This window comes from Heloderma suspectum, chromosome 9 (genome assembly GCF_057233095.1).
Source record: "Heloderma suspectum isolate Gila_16-S chromosome 9, 16-S_ref, whole genome shotgun sequence".
Taxonomy (NCBI): Eukaryota; Metazoa; Chordata; class Lepidosauria; order Squamata; family Helodermatidae; genus Heloderma; species Heloderma suspectum.
This window is the reverse complement of record NC_139466.1, coordinates 4,270,091-4,287,221: the sequence shown is the minus strand read 5'-3', so window position 1 is coordinate 4,287,221 and position 17,131 is coordinate 4,270,091. Positions and strand designations below refer to the sequence as shown.

Below are 17,131 nucleotides of genomic sequence, written 5' to 3'. Positions count from 1 at the left end.
ACACAGGCAACTAAGGAAAATGGAGGGGAAATGGGGGAACCAGGGGAAAACATGTTCGCTCTTTGCCCTATCACAGCAAACTGTCAGGGAGTCTCCATTAAACAGAGAACTCCCGCAAAAAACAGAACAGCGAGCTGAACTGCTCTTGCTGCGCAACTCTGTAGGCAAGCAAAATAACCCACAGTGCCCGACAGACAACATGATAACCCATAGCGGGTTAAATAACCCCCGCTGCAGACCGTGTGTTATCGATGTGGGTTATTTTGGGCAAATAAGCCATCATAGGTAAAAAAATTCCCAACAGACAACTCGATAACCCACGATGGGTTAAATACGCCACTGTGGGTTAATTAACCCACCGTGGGTTATTGTGTCGCCCAAACCCAGTCTTTGAGACTGTGTTTCTTTAAGCTACTCATTAGGTTGACTTTTGTGAGATCAGGTGGAAGCTCAGCTGGCTGGTACTCACTTGAAGATCTTCACTTTGCTCTTCAAACGCTCGTCTCAGAAACTTTCCAGGATCAGGAATTGTTGGAAGAATCAGCAGCTTAATCCTTCAGCATGTGAAAAAAAAAGAAAAAAAGAAAAAGAGCAAAGAATTAAGGAGTTCTAGATTGCAGACATTGTTTAACCGACTAAACAGTATTTCAAGGCTATACTTGAGGATTATTTACATATAATTATTTACATATAAGTATGTAATTATTTACATATTATTTACATAAGTATTTACATGGAATTATTTACACGGAATTATTATTTACAAAGAATCAGCAGCTTAATCCTTCAGAATGCAAAAAAAAGGTGAAGAATTAAATTCTGGATAGCAGATATTGTTTAGCGGACTAAAATTTCAAGGTTGTACTTGAAGATTATTTACATAGAACCAGAGCACGCCAGGATTATCACATCCCTTATTTCACTCTCCACAACATGCTCCATATAGCATTTTACAGTGAAAGCAAAACATGGTTTGATCCTGCTTTTCTCAAACACTCGAGCTCTTGCTACATCTCAATCTATAAGTTTAATCTAATTTGGATTTCATCTTGGAACAGAGCTTCTAGAAGCAAGAATAGGTAAGGATAACTTCCCCTCTCAAGCTTGCAAACTAGAATGAACAAATAGCGTATGTATGAACACGGAGACAGCTAGCTAGATAGCTAGTCATGTATAATAATTCTCAAGCTCTCCCCCTTAACCACAAATGCCCAACAGCTCTACAGTTTATTTTATTTATTTATTTCATTTCTATACTGCCCAATAGCTGAAGCTCTCTGGGTGGTTCATAAAAATTAAAACCACAAAGCGCAGCATAAAACAATATAAAATATGAAAGCTTAAAACCACAATATAACAGTACAACCAGAATAAAACCTAGCAGCAATGCAGAAATTTAAAATACAGATTTAAATCACCAAAGCTAAAAGACAAGGAAACTAAAATGCTAAAATACTGGGAGACCAGAAAGGTCTTCACCTGGCGCCGGAAGGAATACAACGTAGGTGCCAGGTTAACCTCTCTAGAGAGCTCATTCTACAGCTGGGGCGCCACAGCAGAAAAGGCCCTCCTCCTGGTAGCCACCCACCTCACTTCCTTTGGCAGGGGCTCCCGGAGAAGGTCCCCTGAGGATGTTCTTAGGGTTTGAGCAGGCACATATGGGAGGAGGCGATCTTCAGATAACCTGGCCCCAAGCCATTAAGGGCTTTGAATGTTAATACCAGAACTTTGAATTGGGCCCAGAAATGGACTGGCAGCCAGTGCAGCTGGAAAAGTACTGGCGTAATGTGATCATGTTGCCCAGTCCCTGTTAACAATCTTGCTGCCCTATTTTGGACTAGCTGAAGTTTCCGGACTGTTTTCAAAGGCAGCCCCACTTATAATGCATTGCATTAATCCAGATGAGAGTTTATCAGAGCATGGATAACTGTAGCTAGGCTACCTCTGTCCAGATAAGGGCATAGTTGGTATACCAGGCTAAGCTGATAAAAAGTGCTCCGTGCCGCCTGTGCCTCAAGTGACAATTCTGGGTCCCAGAGCACCCCCAAACTACAATCCTGATCCTTTAGGGGGAGTGCAACCCCCTCCAGAACAGGCAGAACATCATCTAGCTGGGCAGACGAACCACCTGCTAACAGGCTGGCCACTGGTGTATATTTGTTAACGTCCTCAGGGTTCAGGTTAGGCTTTTTCAGGAGCGGCCTGATTACTTCCTCTTTTAAATAGGCAGGCACCACTCCCTCTCTCAAGGAGGAATTTACAACCTTCTCGACCCAGCCAGACATCCCCTCCTTGTTAGATGTAATAAGCCATGAAGGGCAAGGGTCGAGCACACAGGTGGTCGACCAGACTTGGCCAAGCACCTTTTCCGTATCCTTGGGCCTCAATAACTGAAACTGGACCAGACAGTGCTCTGGATGCCACTACTAATGGAACTGCATTATAGGAAGAATATGGGAAGTTTATAGGAAGAATTAAACAGAAGGGGAACTACTCTGGAAAAATATACATGTGGTATACAAAGAGTGCAAAATCAGTCTCTTACCTCTTCCAGTAAACTAGCACAATGATAGGCAGGACTGTCACACATAAAGGAATGAGAATTAATAAAAAGATGTTAAATGCGTTGTCTGTCTCATCTGAAAAAGCAAGGAACAGCAGGCAATCAGGGACACAACTCCAGTTTAGGAATCAAAAAGCCGTAATGATGACAGAACAGCCCAGAGCTGCTTTTCCCCACCATGTCTTTAAGTCACATATTGGAAACTGAGGGAAGATGGCTGAAGTTCTCAGCTTTTCTTGGTGCAAAATGTGGACTACTTTTATTTATTATTTATTTATTATTAAATTTATTAATCGCCCATCTGGCTGGTCACCCAGCCACTCTGGGCGATGTACAGCGTATAATAAAACAGTTTAAAACAATAAAATTCTACAATAAAAACATTTTCTAAAAATACCCTAACCTAGCCCAAATGCCTGCCTGAACAACCACGTTTTTAATGCGCAACGGAAGCTTGTTAAAGTGGGGGCATGGCGGAGTTCCCTAGGGAGGGAGTTCCATAGAGTGGGGGCCACCACAGAAAAGGCCTTCTACTGCGGCACAGAGTTTAGATTTCTGGCACAGAGGATGTGCAACCCTGCTAAGAGGCCATCAAAAGGCCAAGACTTTCAGTGCAACCAAGTCAGGCTCTCCTCAACGTCATCCACACGGCACCCAGGGCTGCCCCTCCTGTCGGCTCTTTAAGATCTGGATATGCAGAGCGCCAGGAGTTGTGAGGCATGACCACTAAGTGCAGAATTTCTGAGCACAGCGTTGGTGCCTTTGACCTCGCACCGACCAGACCTGCCAGATGCATCAGGTTGAGGAGGGACAAGGCTCAGTCACAGAGCACTGCATACAGAGGCCCAAAGGCCAATCCTTGGTATCTCTACCATGAAGGATCAGCTAGCAGGATATACCTAAGGCTTCTGTCCAAGACCTGGCACTGCCAGTCATAGTAGGCAGTATTGCGCTGGACGGGCCAATGGTCTGACTCAGTGTCAGGTGGCTGATCCTCATGTGGCTTCCAGAGTCTGTGCAAGGACACTGTTCTGGACTATACGGCCATGTTTTCACTGGGGTCACAGATCCGTCTTAGCTATTTCCATTGTCTTGATCCACCACTCTTTCGTATTTGGCATGGTATGCAATTTCCAGACTCTTGCAGAACCAGTTCTAGCTGCCAGCAGCACCTTCATAATAAGGGATGTAGCTATTTGTGGGATTCTCCTATCCAGACTTCAATATCACCTGAGGATTAAGGTTAAGATTACTACTTGAAATCTGGTGAGGACCTCATCCAGAATGTGAACCCCAAAACGTAATACAACCACCAGAAATTATAGAAAGTGTGTGTGGACATTTCCTACAAATAAATCTCTTTGGCATGTTCGGTTCAACCTGGCTGGAGTCATATAACATCTGTAAACTACACATTGAATATTTTCTTAAACTGGCATGGATGTTTGCCTTAGGGGTATCAGATAATGATAATCTTAAAACATGGTCCCATGTTGTCTTGTAGAAATCTCTTTGTGTGTCCAGCAGAGATAATGCCCTTTCTTCTGCAGTGTTTTCATAATAAGCTGTCCTTCCTCGTCGTTAAATAGTGAATCCAAAAAGAGTTGCCCTAATTACTGTAAAGAAACTGTTTGATTTGAAGATAGTGGGGTGGGACGTGGGGGAAACTGATCATTATAAAGTAATCAGGTATCTTCATAGAATTTATTACATTTAGGAATTTTTAAATAACTGGTTCTAGGGAAGAAATGAAGGGGCTAATGATGCTTTTATAGTTCCTCTATGATTTCAATAAATGTACCAGCGGCACTTTATGTCCCAATAGATCACCCCTGCTTGATCTTTCCAAGCACAAGATTTCCAACAATGAAACAGAAATATGGTCATGTGCCAAGTAACAGTGTCATTCTGATTAAGGGATAGCCAATTTCATCCAGGCTTTCTTGACTTTCCAGACTTGCGCAATGTTTTCAGAAACATTTTTCAGTCCCCCCACACCCCACCCCAGTTTGTGGTCCCTTTCTTCTAAACTTTTATACAGCTTTGTCACTAATTTATCCACCACCACCCCCCACATCAAATCTCTATCGGTTATCTATGTCTCAAACCTTTCATCTTTTTCTTCCTGTGTCTGAAACTTCTCAAAAAGTTTATGTTCTCTAGAAAAAGGCTCTTGATAGAGTATAGGTGATACCACATTATTAATTCCTTCATTCGTCTCTCAAAGATCCTTGGCACCTATTAACTTTTGGTTGCTATTTTTCCTTTGTAAGTGTCATGTCCCTGACTAGCAGTCAGGTCAAAGAGGAGAAACCAGCTGGCTCAGGGAGACTGCCAGAGCAAGCTGCAGAGCTGCTGACCCCAGACTCTGACACTGAGACTGTCAGCACAAACCCTAGCCAGAGACCCACAAACCGGACCACCTCTTCACCCACCCTACAAGCCAGATTTGCTTGACGAACCAGCCCCCTTTACACCAGGGGGCCTCATGCTCCTTAATGCCTATTTTTTATTACATTTCTACACCACCCAATAGCCAAAGCTCTCTGGGCGGTTCACAATTAATTCTTGACCTTAGTGCACATTATTGTTCTTGACCTTAGCGCACGTGCTTACAAATGCATGTGCATGAACGTAATGTCACTGTTCTGCTTGCCTTCCAGTTCTCACCACTGGTGCAGTTAGGGCTGCACTGCAAGGCTTCAGTCCCAGAGCCCCCAAATGCCTCTGTGTATCAGCTTGCATTCCAGCTGCAGTCAGGTGATCAAGCCCTACTTCATAAGCTCTCATTGCAAGACGCAGGAAAACAACAAGCCGAGATTTTATTGTGGTGGCCTCAGTACTTCAGAGTGACTTGCTTTTAAATATGTGAAGAAGCTTTACCTTGTTTTCAAAAGGGCCATAATACCTTCTTTAAAAATTCAGCGAGTATTTGGTTTATTTAATAATTTGTGGGCTGATATTGACAGTTCTTATTTTTAGCATTTGTCTCTTATTATGCCATTTTTAATACTGTGTACCACACTAAAGTAGAGCTGGCTTGAAAGTTTGATCGCCTGGGAGAGGTATACTGGCCCAAGAGGGATAAAAGGCCTCCATTGAGCTCTTGACCATTGGAGTGATTTGTCTGTTTGGAGCTATCCAAGGTCCTGCAACTCCAACCTGAATAAGTCACCCTCAGGTGTCTGTTGGTGTCTTGTAGACTCCCACTCATACTCAGGACAGGACAAAAAACTGTAATTTTAACCTGATGATTTTGTACCTCCATAAAATATTCTACAAGGAACCACATAAATCAAGAGCACATATCAAAGATAGTATAAATTAGGTACCTAGTAAATCTGAGCTAGCCCAGTATAGTCCTTCAAAATCAAATGTAATAATTTTCTAAAATTAGATAAGGCAATTCATCAATATAAAATAGAATGATTCCAAGGAGTTAATTCAAAGAATAAATACAATCAGTTCAATCAACTATTTCAATAAAAAATCAATCCAGGCAATTCATTCAGTATGTGGCTCAGCAGGTTCCCAAAAGGCAGATAGCTCAGCAGGATCAAATCAGGCAAACGGCTCATTCATTACAAAGATGCTTCTCACCCCAATCCACCTTGTTGCTCCAATCACTCCAAAGGCCCCATGTCCTCGTACAGCGGCTGCTGACATCGCCTTGAATGGCTCTCACCCGGAAAGTGTGGTACGCATTGGGCCTGAGACTAATGGTTACACTGGTACGATCCTCGTAACGCTTAAAAGAGAAAACAAAGAAACTGTTTTCATAATCTACCGACATTCTGTAGGTTTAAAACAAATAACTAGAGTAATAAATATTGTTTTATTCAAAAGGATTAATCCACTCATCAGTCTCTGGAGGCAGGGCTAAACTAAATTTCCTGTCTCCACCAGTGAGGAGAAACCCCTCCCAGTTTGAGGGGACACATTTGTTGTTGTTCAGTCGTTCAGTCGTGTCCGACTCTTCGTGACCCCATGGACCATAGCACGCCAGGCCTTCCTGTCCTGCGCTCTCTCCCGGAGTGTGCTCAAGTTCATATTCATTGCATCCATGATACTATCTAGCCATCTCATCCTCTGCCGTCCCCTTCTCCTTTTGCCTTCAGTCTTTTCCAGCATCAGGGTCTTTTCCAGAGAGTTTCCTCTTCGCATTAGGTGGCCAAAATATTGGAGCTTCAGCTTCATTATCTGTCCTTCCAATGAGCACTCAGGGTTGATTTCCTGTAGGATGGACTGATTTGACCTCCTTGCAGTCCAGGGCACTCGTAAGAGTCTTCTCCAGCACCACAGTTCGAAAGCATCAATTCTTCGGCGCTCAGCCTTCCTTATAGTCCAGCTCTCACAGCCATACATTACTACTGGGAAAACCATAGCTTTGATTAGACGGACCTTTGTCGGCAAGGTGATGTCTCTGCTTCTTACTATGCTGTCTAGGTTGGCCATAGCTTTCCTCCCAAGGAGCAAGCGTCTTTTAATTTCATGGCTACAGTCACCGTCTGCGGTGATCCTGGAGCCCAAGAAAGTAAAATCTGTCACTGCTTCCATTTCTTCCCCTTCTATATGCCAGGAAGTGATGGGGTCAGATGTCATGATCTTAGTTTTTTTTAATGTTGAGTTTCAAACCAGCTTTTGCACTCTCCTCTTTCACCCTCAACAAGAGGCTCTTGAGATCCTCTTCGCTTTCTGCCATTAGGGTGGTATCGTCTGCATATCGGAGGTTGTTGATAATTCTCCCAGCAATCTTAATTCCGACCTCTGATTCATCCAACCCGGCATTTCTCATGATGTACTCTGCATATAAGTTAAATAAGCAGGGTGACAATATGCAGCCTTGTCGTACTCCTTTCCCAATTTTGAACCAATCGGTTGTTCCATCTCTGGTTCTTACTGTTGCTTCTTGACCCTCGTACAGGTTTCTCAGGAGACAGGTAAGGTGGTCTGGTAGTCCCATCACTTTAAGAATTTGCCACAGTTTGTTGTGATCCACACAATCAAAGGCTTTAGCGTAGTCAATGAAGCAGAAATAGACGTTTTTCTGGAATTCTCTTGCTTTCTCCATGATCCAGCGAATGTTGGCGATTTGATCTCTAGTTCCTCTGCCTCTTCGAAACCCAGCTTGTACTTCCGGTAGTTCTCGGTTCGCATACTGCTGAAGCCTAGCTTGTAGGATTTTGAGCATCACCTTGCTGGCATGTGAAATGAGCGCAATGGTGCGGTAGTTTGAACACTCTTTGGCATTGCCCTTCTTTGGAACTGGAATGTAAACTGACCTTTTCCAGTCTTGTGGCCACTGTTGAGTGTTCCAGATTTGTTGGCATATTGAATGCAGCACTTTAACAGCATCATCTTTTAGGATTTTAAATAGCTCGGCTGGAATACTGTCATCTCCGCTAGCTTTGTTGTTACTAATGCTTCCTAAGGCCCACTTGACTTCACTCTCTAGGATGTCCGGCTCAAGTTCAGTGACCGCACTATCATGGCTATCAGGGACATTCAGATCTTTCCTGTGAGGGGACACATATTATGTATTAAAAGCCACTGGAAAAAAACAAGGCCCTGGGTCCAGTGCTCATCAATGTTATTAATGGCTTGGATGAGGAGATGCAGGGAAAGCTTATCAAATTTGCTGATGACACAAAATTGGGAGGGATAGCTAATACCCTGGAAGACAGAAAAAAAATTCAAAGTGATCTTGATAGGCTGGAGTGCTGGGCAGAAAACAACAGAATGACATTTAATAGGGATAAATGCCAAGTTCTGCACCTAGGAAAAGGAAAACAAATGCCAGCTGAATCACAAGCTGAACATGAGCCAACAATTTGATATGGCTGCAAAAAAGGCAAATGCCATTTTGGGCTACGTTAATAGAAGTATAGCTTCCAAATCCCGGGAAGTACTAGTTCCCAGCTACTCAGCACTGGTTGGAGTACTGTGTCCAGTTCTGGGCACCACACTTTAAGAACAGTGCAGACAAACTGGAGAGAGTTCAGAGGAGGGCAACGAAGATGATCAAGGGACTGGAAACAAAGCCCTATGAAGAGAGACTGAAAGAACTGGGCATATTTAAACTTGAGAAGAGAAGAATGAAGGGAGATAGGATAGCGCTCTTCAAGTACTTGAAAGGTTGTCAGAGGGGAAGGCCACAATCTCTTCTCGATCATCCCAGAGTGCAGGACACAGAATAATAGGCTCAAGTGACAGGAAGCCAGATTCCAGCTGAACATCAGGAGAAACTTCCTGACTGTTAACAGCACTACAACAATGGAACCAATTCCCTAGGGAGGTGGTGGGCTCTCCCACACTGGAGGCATTCAAGATGAGGCTGGACAGCCACCTGTCAGGGATGCTCTGACTTGGACTCCTGCACTGAGCAGGGGGTTGGACTTGATGGTCTTATAGTCCCCTTCCAACCCTACTATTCTATGATTCTAAGGTGAGTAACGGAGTAACAAATATCCAACTGGACACTGGTTTCCCCGAAACCAGTGACTCCTCGTTTCCTCTCAAGAAATCAAGAAAGACCTGAAGAATGCTTCACAAAGAGGTCCACGCAAACTGAAACTGCCGTGCCCAGAAGAAGCCAAGAGCTGCATGAAAAGACACCCACCCATTAACCAGCTGGATGTAGCACAATCAGACAATAGAGCTGTGGCGGTTACTCTAGATCAGTGTTGACAGGTTGGAATCTGTTTGAATGATAACTATGGTCCTGAACCTACTGTACTTTGAATCAGCACCCTGGTCCTTGTCCGGAGTTCTGGCTTTGCTGCAGTATCCAACTGACTCCACAGTCCTCGGCCCAGCAGGCTGCCTCTGGCGTGGGCCATCACTTCCTCTTAGTGGCAGAAGTCGCAATGGATCGGGATAGCTAGGCCCTTAGGAACTAAGTAAGCATTGTGTCTGGTAGGCTATACACATTCACCATCAAATCCACTTGCCAAGAGCAGACAAAGAAACCCTTTTTCCCTGATGGATAGCTGAAAGGTCACGAAGAGCAAGTCTGATCTCCTCACTTGTGCTATCCTCCTGAGATAGATGCACAGTGCCCTATGCATATCTAGTGTGTGGCAGTTTTGTTTCTTGGGAGAAGTAGACTTGTGACAAAAAGGATGAAGGGCGTAGTTCCTGGGACTTGCATTTACTTTTGGCAAAAAGGATGGCTCTCTGCATAAAACTATCTTGTTCTTGTGAAAGGTACACAGACCTGGTCATATAGAAAAAGTTCCCATTTCTGACATTCTCCTAGCTGGGACCACAGGCACTAAAAACAGAATCTTATAAGAAAAGAATTTTATTTTACTGTTTGCAAATGTTTGAACAGAGCCTTCATTAAAGCTTTGATCTCTGTGTGGAGCTTTCATGAGGAAAGCAATGAACCATTCGGGTGGGGGGTGCATTGTGATAGCACCTTCTCATGGAAATGGAATTCCATTGCTGGTGCTCAAAATGTTCGACATAAGAGTCCGCTTAACTTTTCAGAGTCTTAGATTTAAGACCCTGATCCATCCCTTCTTGAAGGAAGAACAGGACTTTAGAAAGCAACAAACTAGGAGTGTGAACCTTCCTCCTCCTGCACCAGTGATGGAAGGCTTTCCAAGCAGCTTCATATTTCCTATTTGTTGAAGGTTGTCTGGAGGCCAACAAGGTACCCACTACTTCCATATGGTAGCCATGAGCTAGAAGCTCACGCCATTCAGTCCTCAGGCGGTCAGAGTCAGCCATCCCAGATCCAGATGGTACATCAGACCCTGATTCAATGACACTTGTTAAGACAGAAGTCATCAGGGGGGCAGTATGGACATCAACTCTGAGAACCATGGCCTGCATGACCACTGTAGTATTATACATATCAATTCTGCCCACTGCAGGCAAGCAGAATAGAAAGGCAGACTGTGACCACGCTAGTTTTCCTGGAACTCTCAGAGAGCAATCCTATGCCCCCTAGAGAGCGGGGGCCCAGAAGTTGTGCTCCCTGCCCCGGCCCATCATAGCTGGCATGGTTCTCTCTGCACCGGCTATGTCTCCGCACTTGGAAACAGAGTGTGGAGATGCGGAAAAGGGGGAGGTCCTGCAGGCGGGGAGGGAAGGAGGCCATTGAAACGCCTGTACGCACCTTCCTATCGGGTCTCCAAGTTTCCCTTCCCTCTCCCTCCCCGAAGCTGTGGCTACATGGGTGAAATCCTGTCTAGCCAAAATGCAGAGTGGTGGGGGCATGAAGGAGAGGGTCCTGATTTTGGAGGCTGGTGACTATCCAGATAGGACTGCACCCTCAGGGGCTTTCAATACCATCAACTGTGATATCTTTCTAGAATGCCTGGCTGGGTCTGGTTTAGGCTCCAATCTTACATGGTCAGTTCTATCTTGTCCCCTTATGCTAATTAATACATACATGAAACCACTGGGGGAAGTCATTTGGATGTTTGGGCTGCAATGATGCCAATATGCAGCTGACACACAGTTCTACCTTGCAGTTTTGCAACAGATGAGGAGGAACAAGATGGTTAAGAAATATATTTAGGACGCACTCCTATTGGTTGTGCCCTGCTGGGCTGCTGCTAACAGGGTGAGAAGAATGAAGGAGGTAATTTTTTCCTCTTTGCCCTCTATTTTTTGCTTTTTCCTCTAGATGGGCCTCTGAACTTGTCTAAGGAGGGTGTGCGGGGGGGGGGGGGCTGGAGAGGCCATAGGATTCTTTGTATCTGGGCCTTACCTCTCTCCTTGGCACACAACCTTTCTGACTTCTCTGAGACCGCTTTTGTGACCTCAGAAAGCAGCTGGCATGGTTCTTTCTACAGCGGCTGTGAGGGCAGGGGGAGGGATCAGATAACAGACGCCCCCTTCCGAGGTTGTAGCAGTGTCTACGGCCTTGGAGGGGGGATTCCAAACATTCCTATGGTCCCCGGGACGCTCTACTGGGACCACAGGATTGCTCTCTAAAGAAAATTCTGTTTATAAAAACAGAAGTTCTGCTGTACGATATGAGAACAACTTACTGTTTTTTGTGATTCAGTGTTATTCATTTCTACTTCATAGCATATGCCAGCCAATCTGCTAGGAGTCCATGTTAGAGATACTCCGTCACTGCTCTTTGTGATGTTTATAATTGATGGAGGATCAAGTTTTAGTGGTAAACCTAAAGGAAAATAAATAAATAAATAAATAAATCCCCCACAATTCTAACAAATCCAACATTAACATGATGGTGACATATCTGTATGACCAGATCCAGCCAGGTAGCAAGGGGCAGACGCCCCCTACTCCAGCAGGATGGCCCCTTCGAGGGTCATCCTGCTGACTATACCCTGTCAGCCAGAGGAGGGAAGGCTTGCTGCTCTCAACAGATTGATGGGCAAAGCAAGACGGAAGTACTTGACTCATTGACTCCTCTCAGCCCCCTGGACCATCCTCTCCTGTGCTGACATACTTGCTGCCCCGTCCATGTCATGCCCCTGCTGGAGGACTCCTCCTTCTCTGAGGAGCTAGAGCTCCCAGAGACAGATGATGCCATCGAACATTCTAGATCAGGAGACTACAGACAGCCTGAGCCCTCAGGGGACCACGGGTCCATCCCCACAGCAAGAGCGAAGCCCTGCTTCAGAAACAGAGAATGAGTGACTCCCCAATCCCAGACAGCATCGTCGCCTTAAGAGGCAAAGCAGCAGGGCTGCTGTAAGAGGTGCCCAACTACATGGAAGGACTCCCCAGGAGAAAGCGACTCCTCATGAGTAGGGCTCTGAACAGAGTGCTCTGATGCACTGCAGCCGAGTCCTGGGTCGGGCTCAGGCTCTGGTGTTAAAAGCCGTCAGTGTTTGCCCAGCCCCTGCTGGAAACAACACTGTTCCTGCAGATCCCATGGTCTCTGCCTTGCCCCCTGAACCTTGCCCCGTGATGGATGCTCTGTAGCACTAACGCTTGGACTCCTTCTTGACTTTGCCTCTGTGTGACGTATCTGACTGCCTGTGTTTTGACCTCTGCCTGCTACCTCAACCACTCCTGCCCTAGGCTGACCATACGCATCTGACTGCTTGCCTGAGCTTTGACCCTTGCCTGTTTCATGGCTTTCCTTCTTGGTTAGCCCCTTCACTCAGAGTCTGCTGCATCCAATGCAGGACTGTCCAGCTGCTATCCAGCAGCCTTCTCTTGCAGCACTCGCACGTGCTATGGAGATTCAGCAAAGCCTTCCATGCCCATTCAAGATGCTTGCTGTACCTTCCAAGCAAGGGCACTGGTGGGAAATCTTGCCCTTGTTTCAGCTCCCATTCAGGAATGCAAGGCCTTCTAGCACAGGTGCCTACCTCTCACCCACTCTCATCCAAGCCTTGCCCACTGCGCCTTGCCCTAAGCCCTTCTCTCCTTCCTGGTAAGTGTCCCAGCAGCTCTCTCAAGTTAGGAGGAAAGGGGACATGCCTTTTTGAGATGCTTCCCTTGCTCCTGGGCTGTGTTTCCACCAGCTATTTACTCCAACCTGGCTGCGCGGTGAGGTCTCTGTGTTTCCGTGACATCATGGCCATTCAGCACCAGCCCTGCATTTTATCACTGAAAAACCACTTCTTCTGAGACTGCTTACAGTCAGACTTCTCCAGCTTACTGTGGCTCCATTACTGGCTTGTTTCCACAATCGCACTGGGTCCAGTATCATAGTCCTGCCCATGGGGCGTGTAGCCTAGCCTTTGTGGGTGTGTTGCTCTGATCTCAGTGACCCAACCCTTTCCTTCCCTATTTTCTGGAAGTTTCATCATTGTTTTGGAGAAGGATGCCAAGGGACCAACTTTTAAAACATCACTGAAAATAAGCACTAGAACACAGCCCAGAACACAGAAATGATGTATGGCTTTTTAGACGGAGAGGGAGAAAAGCAGGAGGGCTGTTTTAGATATTCTAATGGGCATTAGGTTTTCAACGTCATTTCTTACTCCAAGGCTTTTGGCATGAAGCAGGCCATCAACCAACCAACCAACAGAAAAACCTACCATCTTCCAAGCCTTCTTTCACTATACACACAGGTTGAATGCCTCTGGAATTGCCTCGGATAGAAATACTGAGAGGTTCGCGTCCATACAATGCCAAGGTGAAAGCGCATCGGAAGGAATCTCCTTCTTTAGTGTAATTTGTGCACGGCTGTTGTTTTTTCAGGTGGCTATACCTGGGTGGGAAAAGCAACATCAGGACTTTATAAAACCAGGGTGGTGTTGGGCAAACACACGAGTGCCCACAGACCATGAAGAAACATGGTGACTGAACCAAGCTTGCTTCCTCAAACAGATCTGAAGCCTTGTGACAGGAGGCTATTTTGGAAGTTGGCAGAAGGATATTAAAACAAGTCATCCTGCCCAGTAACACTCCTGAATGAATCTGCTGCCACATATCTATTCCCAGATAATTTTGGAGAGACAGAAAAACATATTTTCAAGTACAAACCAGTAGGACAGGTTGTAGAGGGTGTCATGATCTGCATTCTCTCCACGCTGCCACGAACACACCACATACTGTTCATTATGCCAAATGCAGTTGACATTAATGGCGCCTGTACCTGCAATACCTGGAAAGGAAAAGCAAAAGCATAATTCCTCTTTGTTTTCTGAGACTTTGTCGGCTCTCTCTGTCTGCAGAGCAAAACTGCTGAAAGGCCAGAAATTGGTCTTTGAGAATGGCCAGAATGAAGGGCTTGGGCTAGCAACCTTCTGTCATTCCAAACTCAGCTACACAAATTAAACTTGTCTGCACACATTTAGTTTATATAATTCATTCTAAAGTGATTGAAGATGGGAGGCTGAAGTTGGAAGTAGGGCAGGAAGATAGCAGGTACGAAAAACAGGAGTTCCCAAACTCTCCCCGGACCATTCCGAGAGAATTCACCATTCAAGATCCATACAGCCGAAAGTGTTTTCACCAGTTCTCAGATATGAAAGTTGCTGGGATATTCTATAGCTCTTCTAATGTTTTTGTTCTTAATCATCAGTCCCTCTAGTAGCGAATTCCGGTGGTGAGTGCTAACAAAAATGGACCAAAATGAGCCCCTCAGAAATAAGAATGGGGCAGCAGCATGCTTGGGAGAACCCCAAAGTTTGCAAAAGTCCAAAAAATATCTTTTAAAAATAACTAAGGAGGCAAGCTTCACAGAAATAGCCCATCTACCTGATGGGATCTATAATTGTGCAAAATTTCAAAGTGATCCGATGCAAATGGCCACAGATACAGCAAGTTAAAAAGTGATGAAAACGGACACAGTTATAAGTTTTCCTCCAAGCTGTGGCTCAGTATATCATATATTGCTCTCAAATTCTGGGTGTAAATTACTGCCGATGTACTTTATTGAGGCTTGTCAAGGAGGTGTGCCTTTCATTGGCTTGGTGAAATTCTGAGCAGTGGTTTAAAAGCTTTCAAAGTTTTTCTGTCCCATGAAAGCCTCTGGCAGCAACTGCTGGCAAAATGATGCTGGGAATGCTCAGTTCCACTCTGAAGCTAGAATGTGGTCAGTATTGCAGTGTTTTGTGAGAGGAGTTCTTGTCAGAATTATGACAGTCGGGGTGGGTGGGAGGAAACTGTTAACTGAGGTAAGAGTGAGGGAATCACACACACTGACTGAAAGATCACAGTTGAAGAGAGGAAGGAAAAGGAAAAAGCTATGCTGGAGTCCTGCGCAGGCTTACTCAGAAGTAAGCTCTTCTGAATACACAGGGACATATCTACTCCTTTGTACACGTCTACTCAGTTAATGTCTTGTTTGTGTTTTGCTTTTTAGTTTCTGTGTTTTTTTTCCCCCAGAACATCATAATAAATTTCCTTTTTAAAAACCAGGGATTTTCAATGATAAAAAAAATCTGACAGTTTAAGACCAGAGTTAAGGCTATCTCATGTTAGCTCAAGCTCCAGAAAGCCAGAAAACAGGATGCTAAGGCTCATGCCTTAACAGACGTGCCCCGTGATCAGTAATGATGTTGTGCAACGTCAGAAATTGTGTGTGCTTACAAGCAACAAACAGGCATGGGTCAAGTCACAGGAGGATTTCTCCAGCAACACAGTAAGGTTCAGATGCTTCATCAAGCAAGACAGGACCAGGACAACGTGGAGCATCTTTGCTGGTCCCAGGTACTCCTTTCTCCCTGTCTAGATTTGGGCCTGAAAAACCCAGGATAAAAAGGTACAAGGAAGGTAAGTTGTAAGCATGCAAAATTTGTGACATTGCACAACATCATCACTAATCATGAGGCGCGTCTGTTAAGGGTTCAGCCTTAGCTTCTGATTTCCTGTCTTTGTGGAGCTTGCGCCAACATGAGATTTTTTTTTAACTCTTTGTACGGCATTTTAGTTTTTTAATCATTCGTAATCCACCCAGAGATCATTGGTTATTGGATGGCTTAAAATTAAATAAACCCAATATAAGGAATACATACAGTATTTGAAGTCTTACCCTTTGGTTGAAGAGGGATATTAATCTGCTTTTCCTCACCCTCATTTTCTGAACATGATGTTCTTACTCCAAAAACAACATTTTTACCCAGAGGTACTTGCAATGTCCGGAAAGGTCTCGAACTCCATCTCTAAGTTTGGAAGGGGGAAAATCATTCCATATATCTGGATGAAAAAGTATGCATCTCAAGCAAGCCCAAGTTCAAACCTAACTCCAGAAGACGGTCTCTAATGGCAACACGAAACTATATAGTAGTGCTAGTCATTATATCCTTGCAAGTCTTTGGCTACAATCCTATACACCAGGGGTGGACAACATGCGGGCCCCAAGGCCTTTCCTGCAGCCCCCCAAACATGCTTCTGGGGTACTGCTGAAATGCCCCCCCCATGATACAAGCAGCAGCTGCCAACGCAGCCAAAGCTGCCTTTCCACTTGTGCTTGCCTTCTCACCATGAGAAAGAAGTGGCCAGTGATCTCACCTCTCTCCTCTCACATGGCTCTCTAGTGCAAGAGGACACCTCCTGCACTATAGAGCTTCCTCTGTTCAGATCAATAGCGCTCAGATGAAGGCACAGCTGAAGCCCCCTTCCCACCACAGCGATCTAAGGCAGCATTGCTGAGGTGGGGAAGAGGCCTTAACCTTCCCCCCCATCCTACAATACTGCTCAATATTGCTGGCATGGAAGAAAAATTAAAGGCTTCCTCCACCCACCCCAGTGATGCTGCTGCAGATCTGCAACAGGACTTGGGCGGGAGGGAGTTTGTGTGTGTATCCGTATGCATGCATGCATGCACATGTGTGTGCAGTCTCTGGCCACTACACAACACCACATACAGCTCTCGGGGTCATAAAAGCTGCCCACTCCACTGTGCACACCTACTTGGGAGTAAGCCCTGTTGAACTCAGTCAGGCTTCCTTCTAAGTAGTCATACATAGGATTGCACTGTAAATATCTCTTCACTTAAACCAATTACTTCTGTTCTCATTTTTTCCGTTTGTTTAATTTTCCTTTCTTTGCACTAAAATCATATTACACCTGTATACGTTTCCCTTCGCTGGCTTCATCTATTATTCTGCATTGAAATTAAACTGCTAATTTTAACTTTTAAGTTTCTTCATTATCTTGCCCCTTCTTAAGTATGTC

General features: G+C 45.0%; 1 protein-coding gene across 3 annotated transcripts in view; it reads right to left on the bottom strand.

The window, feature by feature from the left end:
• Positions 1 to 17,131, bottom strand: part of LOC146338354 (interleukin-13 receptor subunit alpha-1-like) — a 51,720-nt gene that overhangs the window by 24,836 nt on the left and 9,753 nt on the right. For all 3 annotated transcript variants that reach the window (XR_014784794.1, XM_084813569.1, XM_084813570.1), the window contains exons 3-9: positions 15,987 to 16,116; positions 13,994 to 14,114; positions 13,546 to 13,718; positions 11,569 to 11,708; positions 6,164 to 6,311; positions 2,546 to 2,639; positions 470 to 554 (exon numbers count right to left, since the gene is read on the bottom strand). Coding sequence is in view for 2 of the 3 variants with exons in the window: in XM_084813569.1 (XP_084669695.1) it covers positions 470 to 554; positions 2,546 to 2,639; positions 6,164 to 6,311; positions 11,569 to 11,708; positions 13,546 to 13,718; positions 13,994 to 14,114; positions 15,987 to 16,116 (891 nt within the window). In the remaining variant the exon portion in view is untranslated. The remainder of the gene's footprint in view (positions 1 to 469; positions 555 to 2,545; positions 2,640 to 6,163; positions 6,312 to 11,568; positions 11,709 to 13,545; positions 13,719 to 13,993; positions 14,115 to 15,986; positions 16,117 to 17,131) is intronic.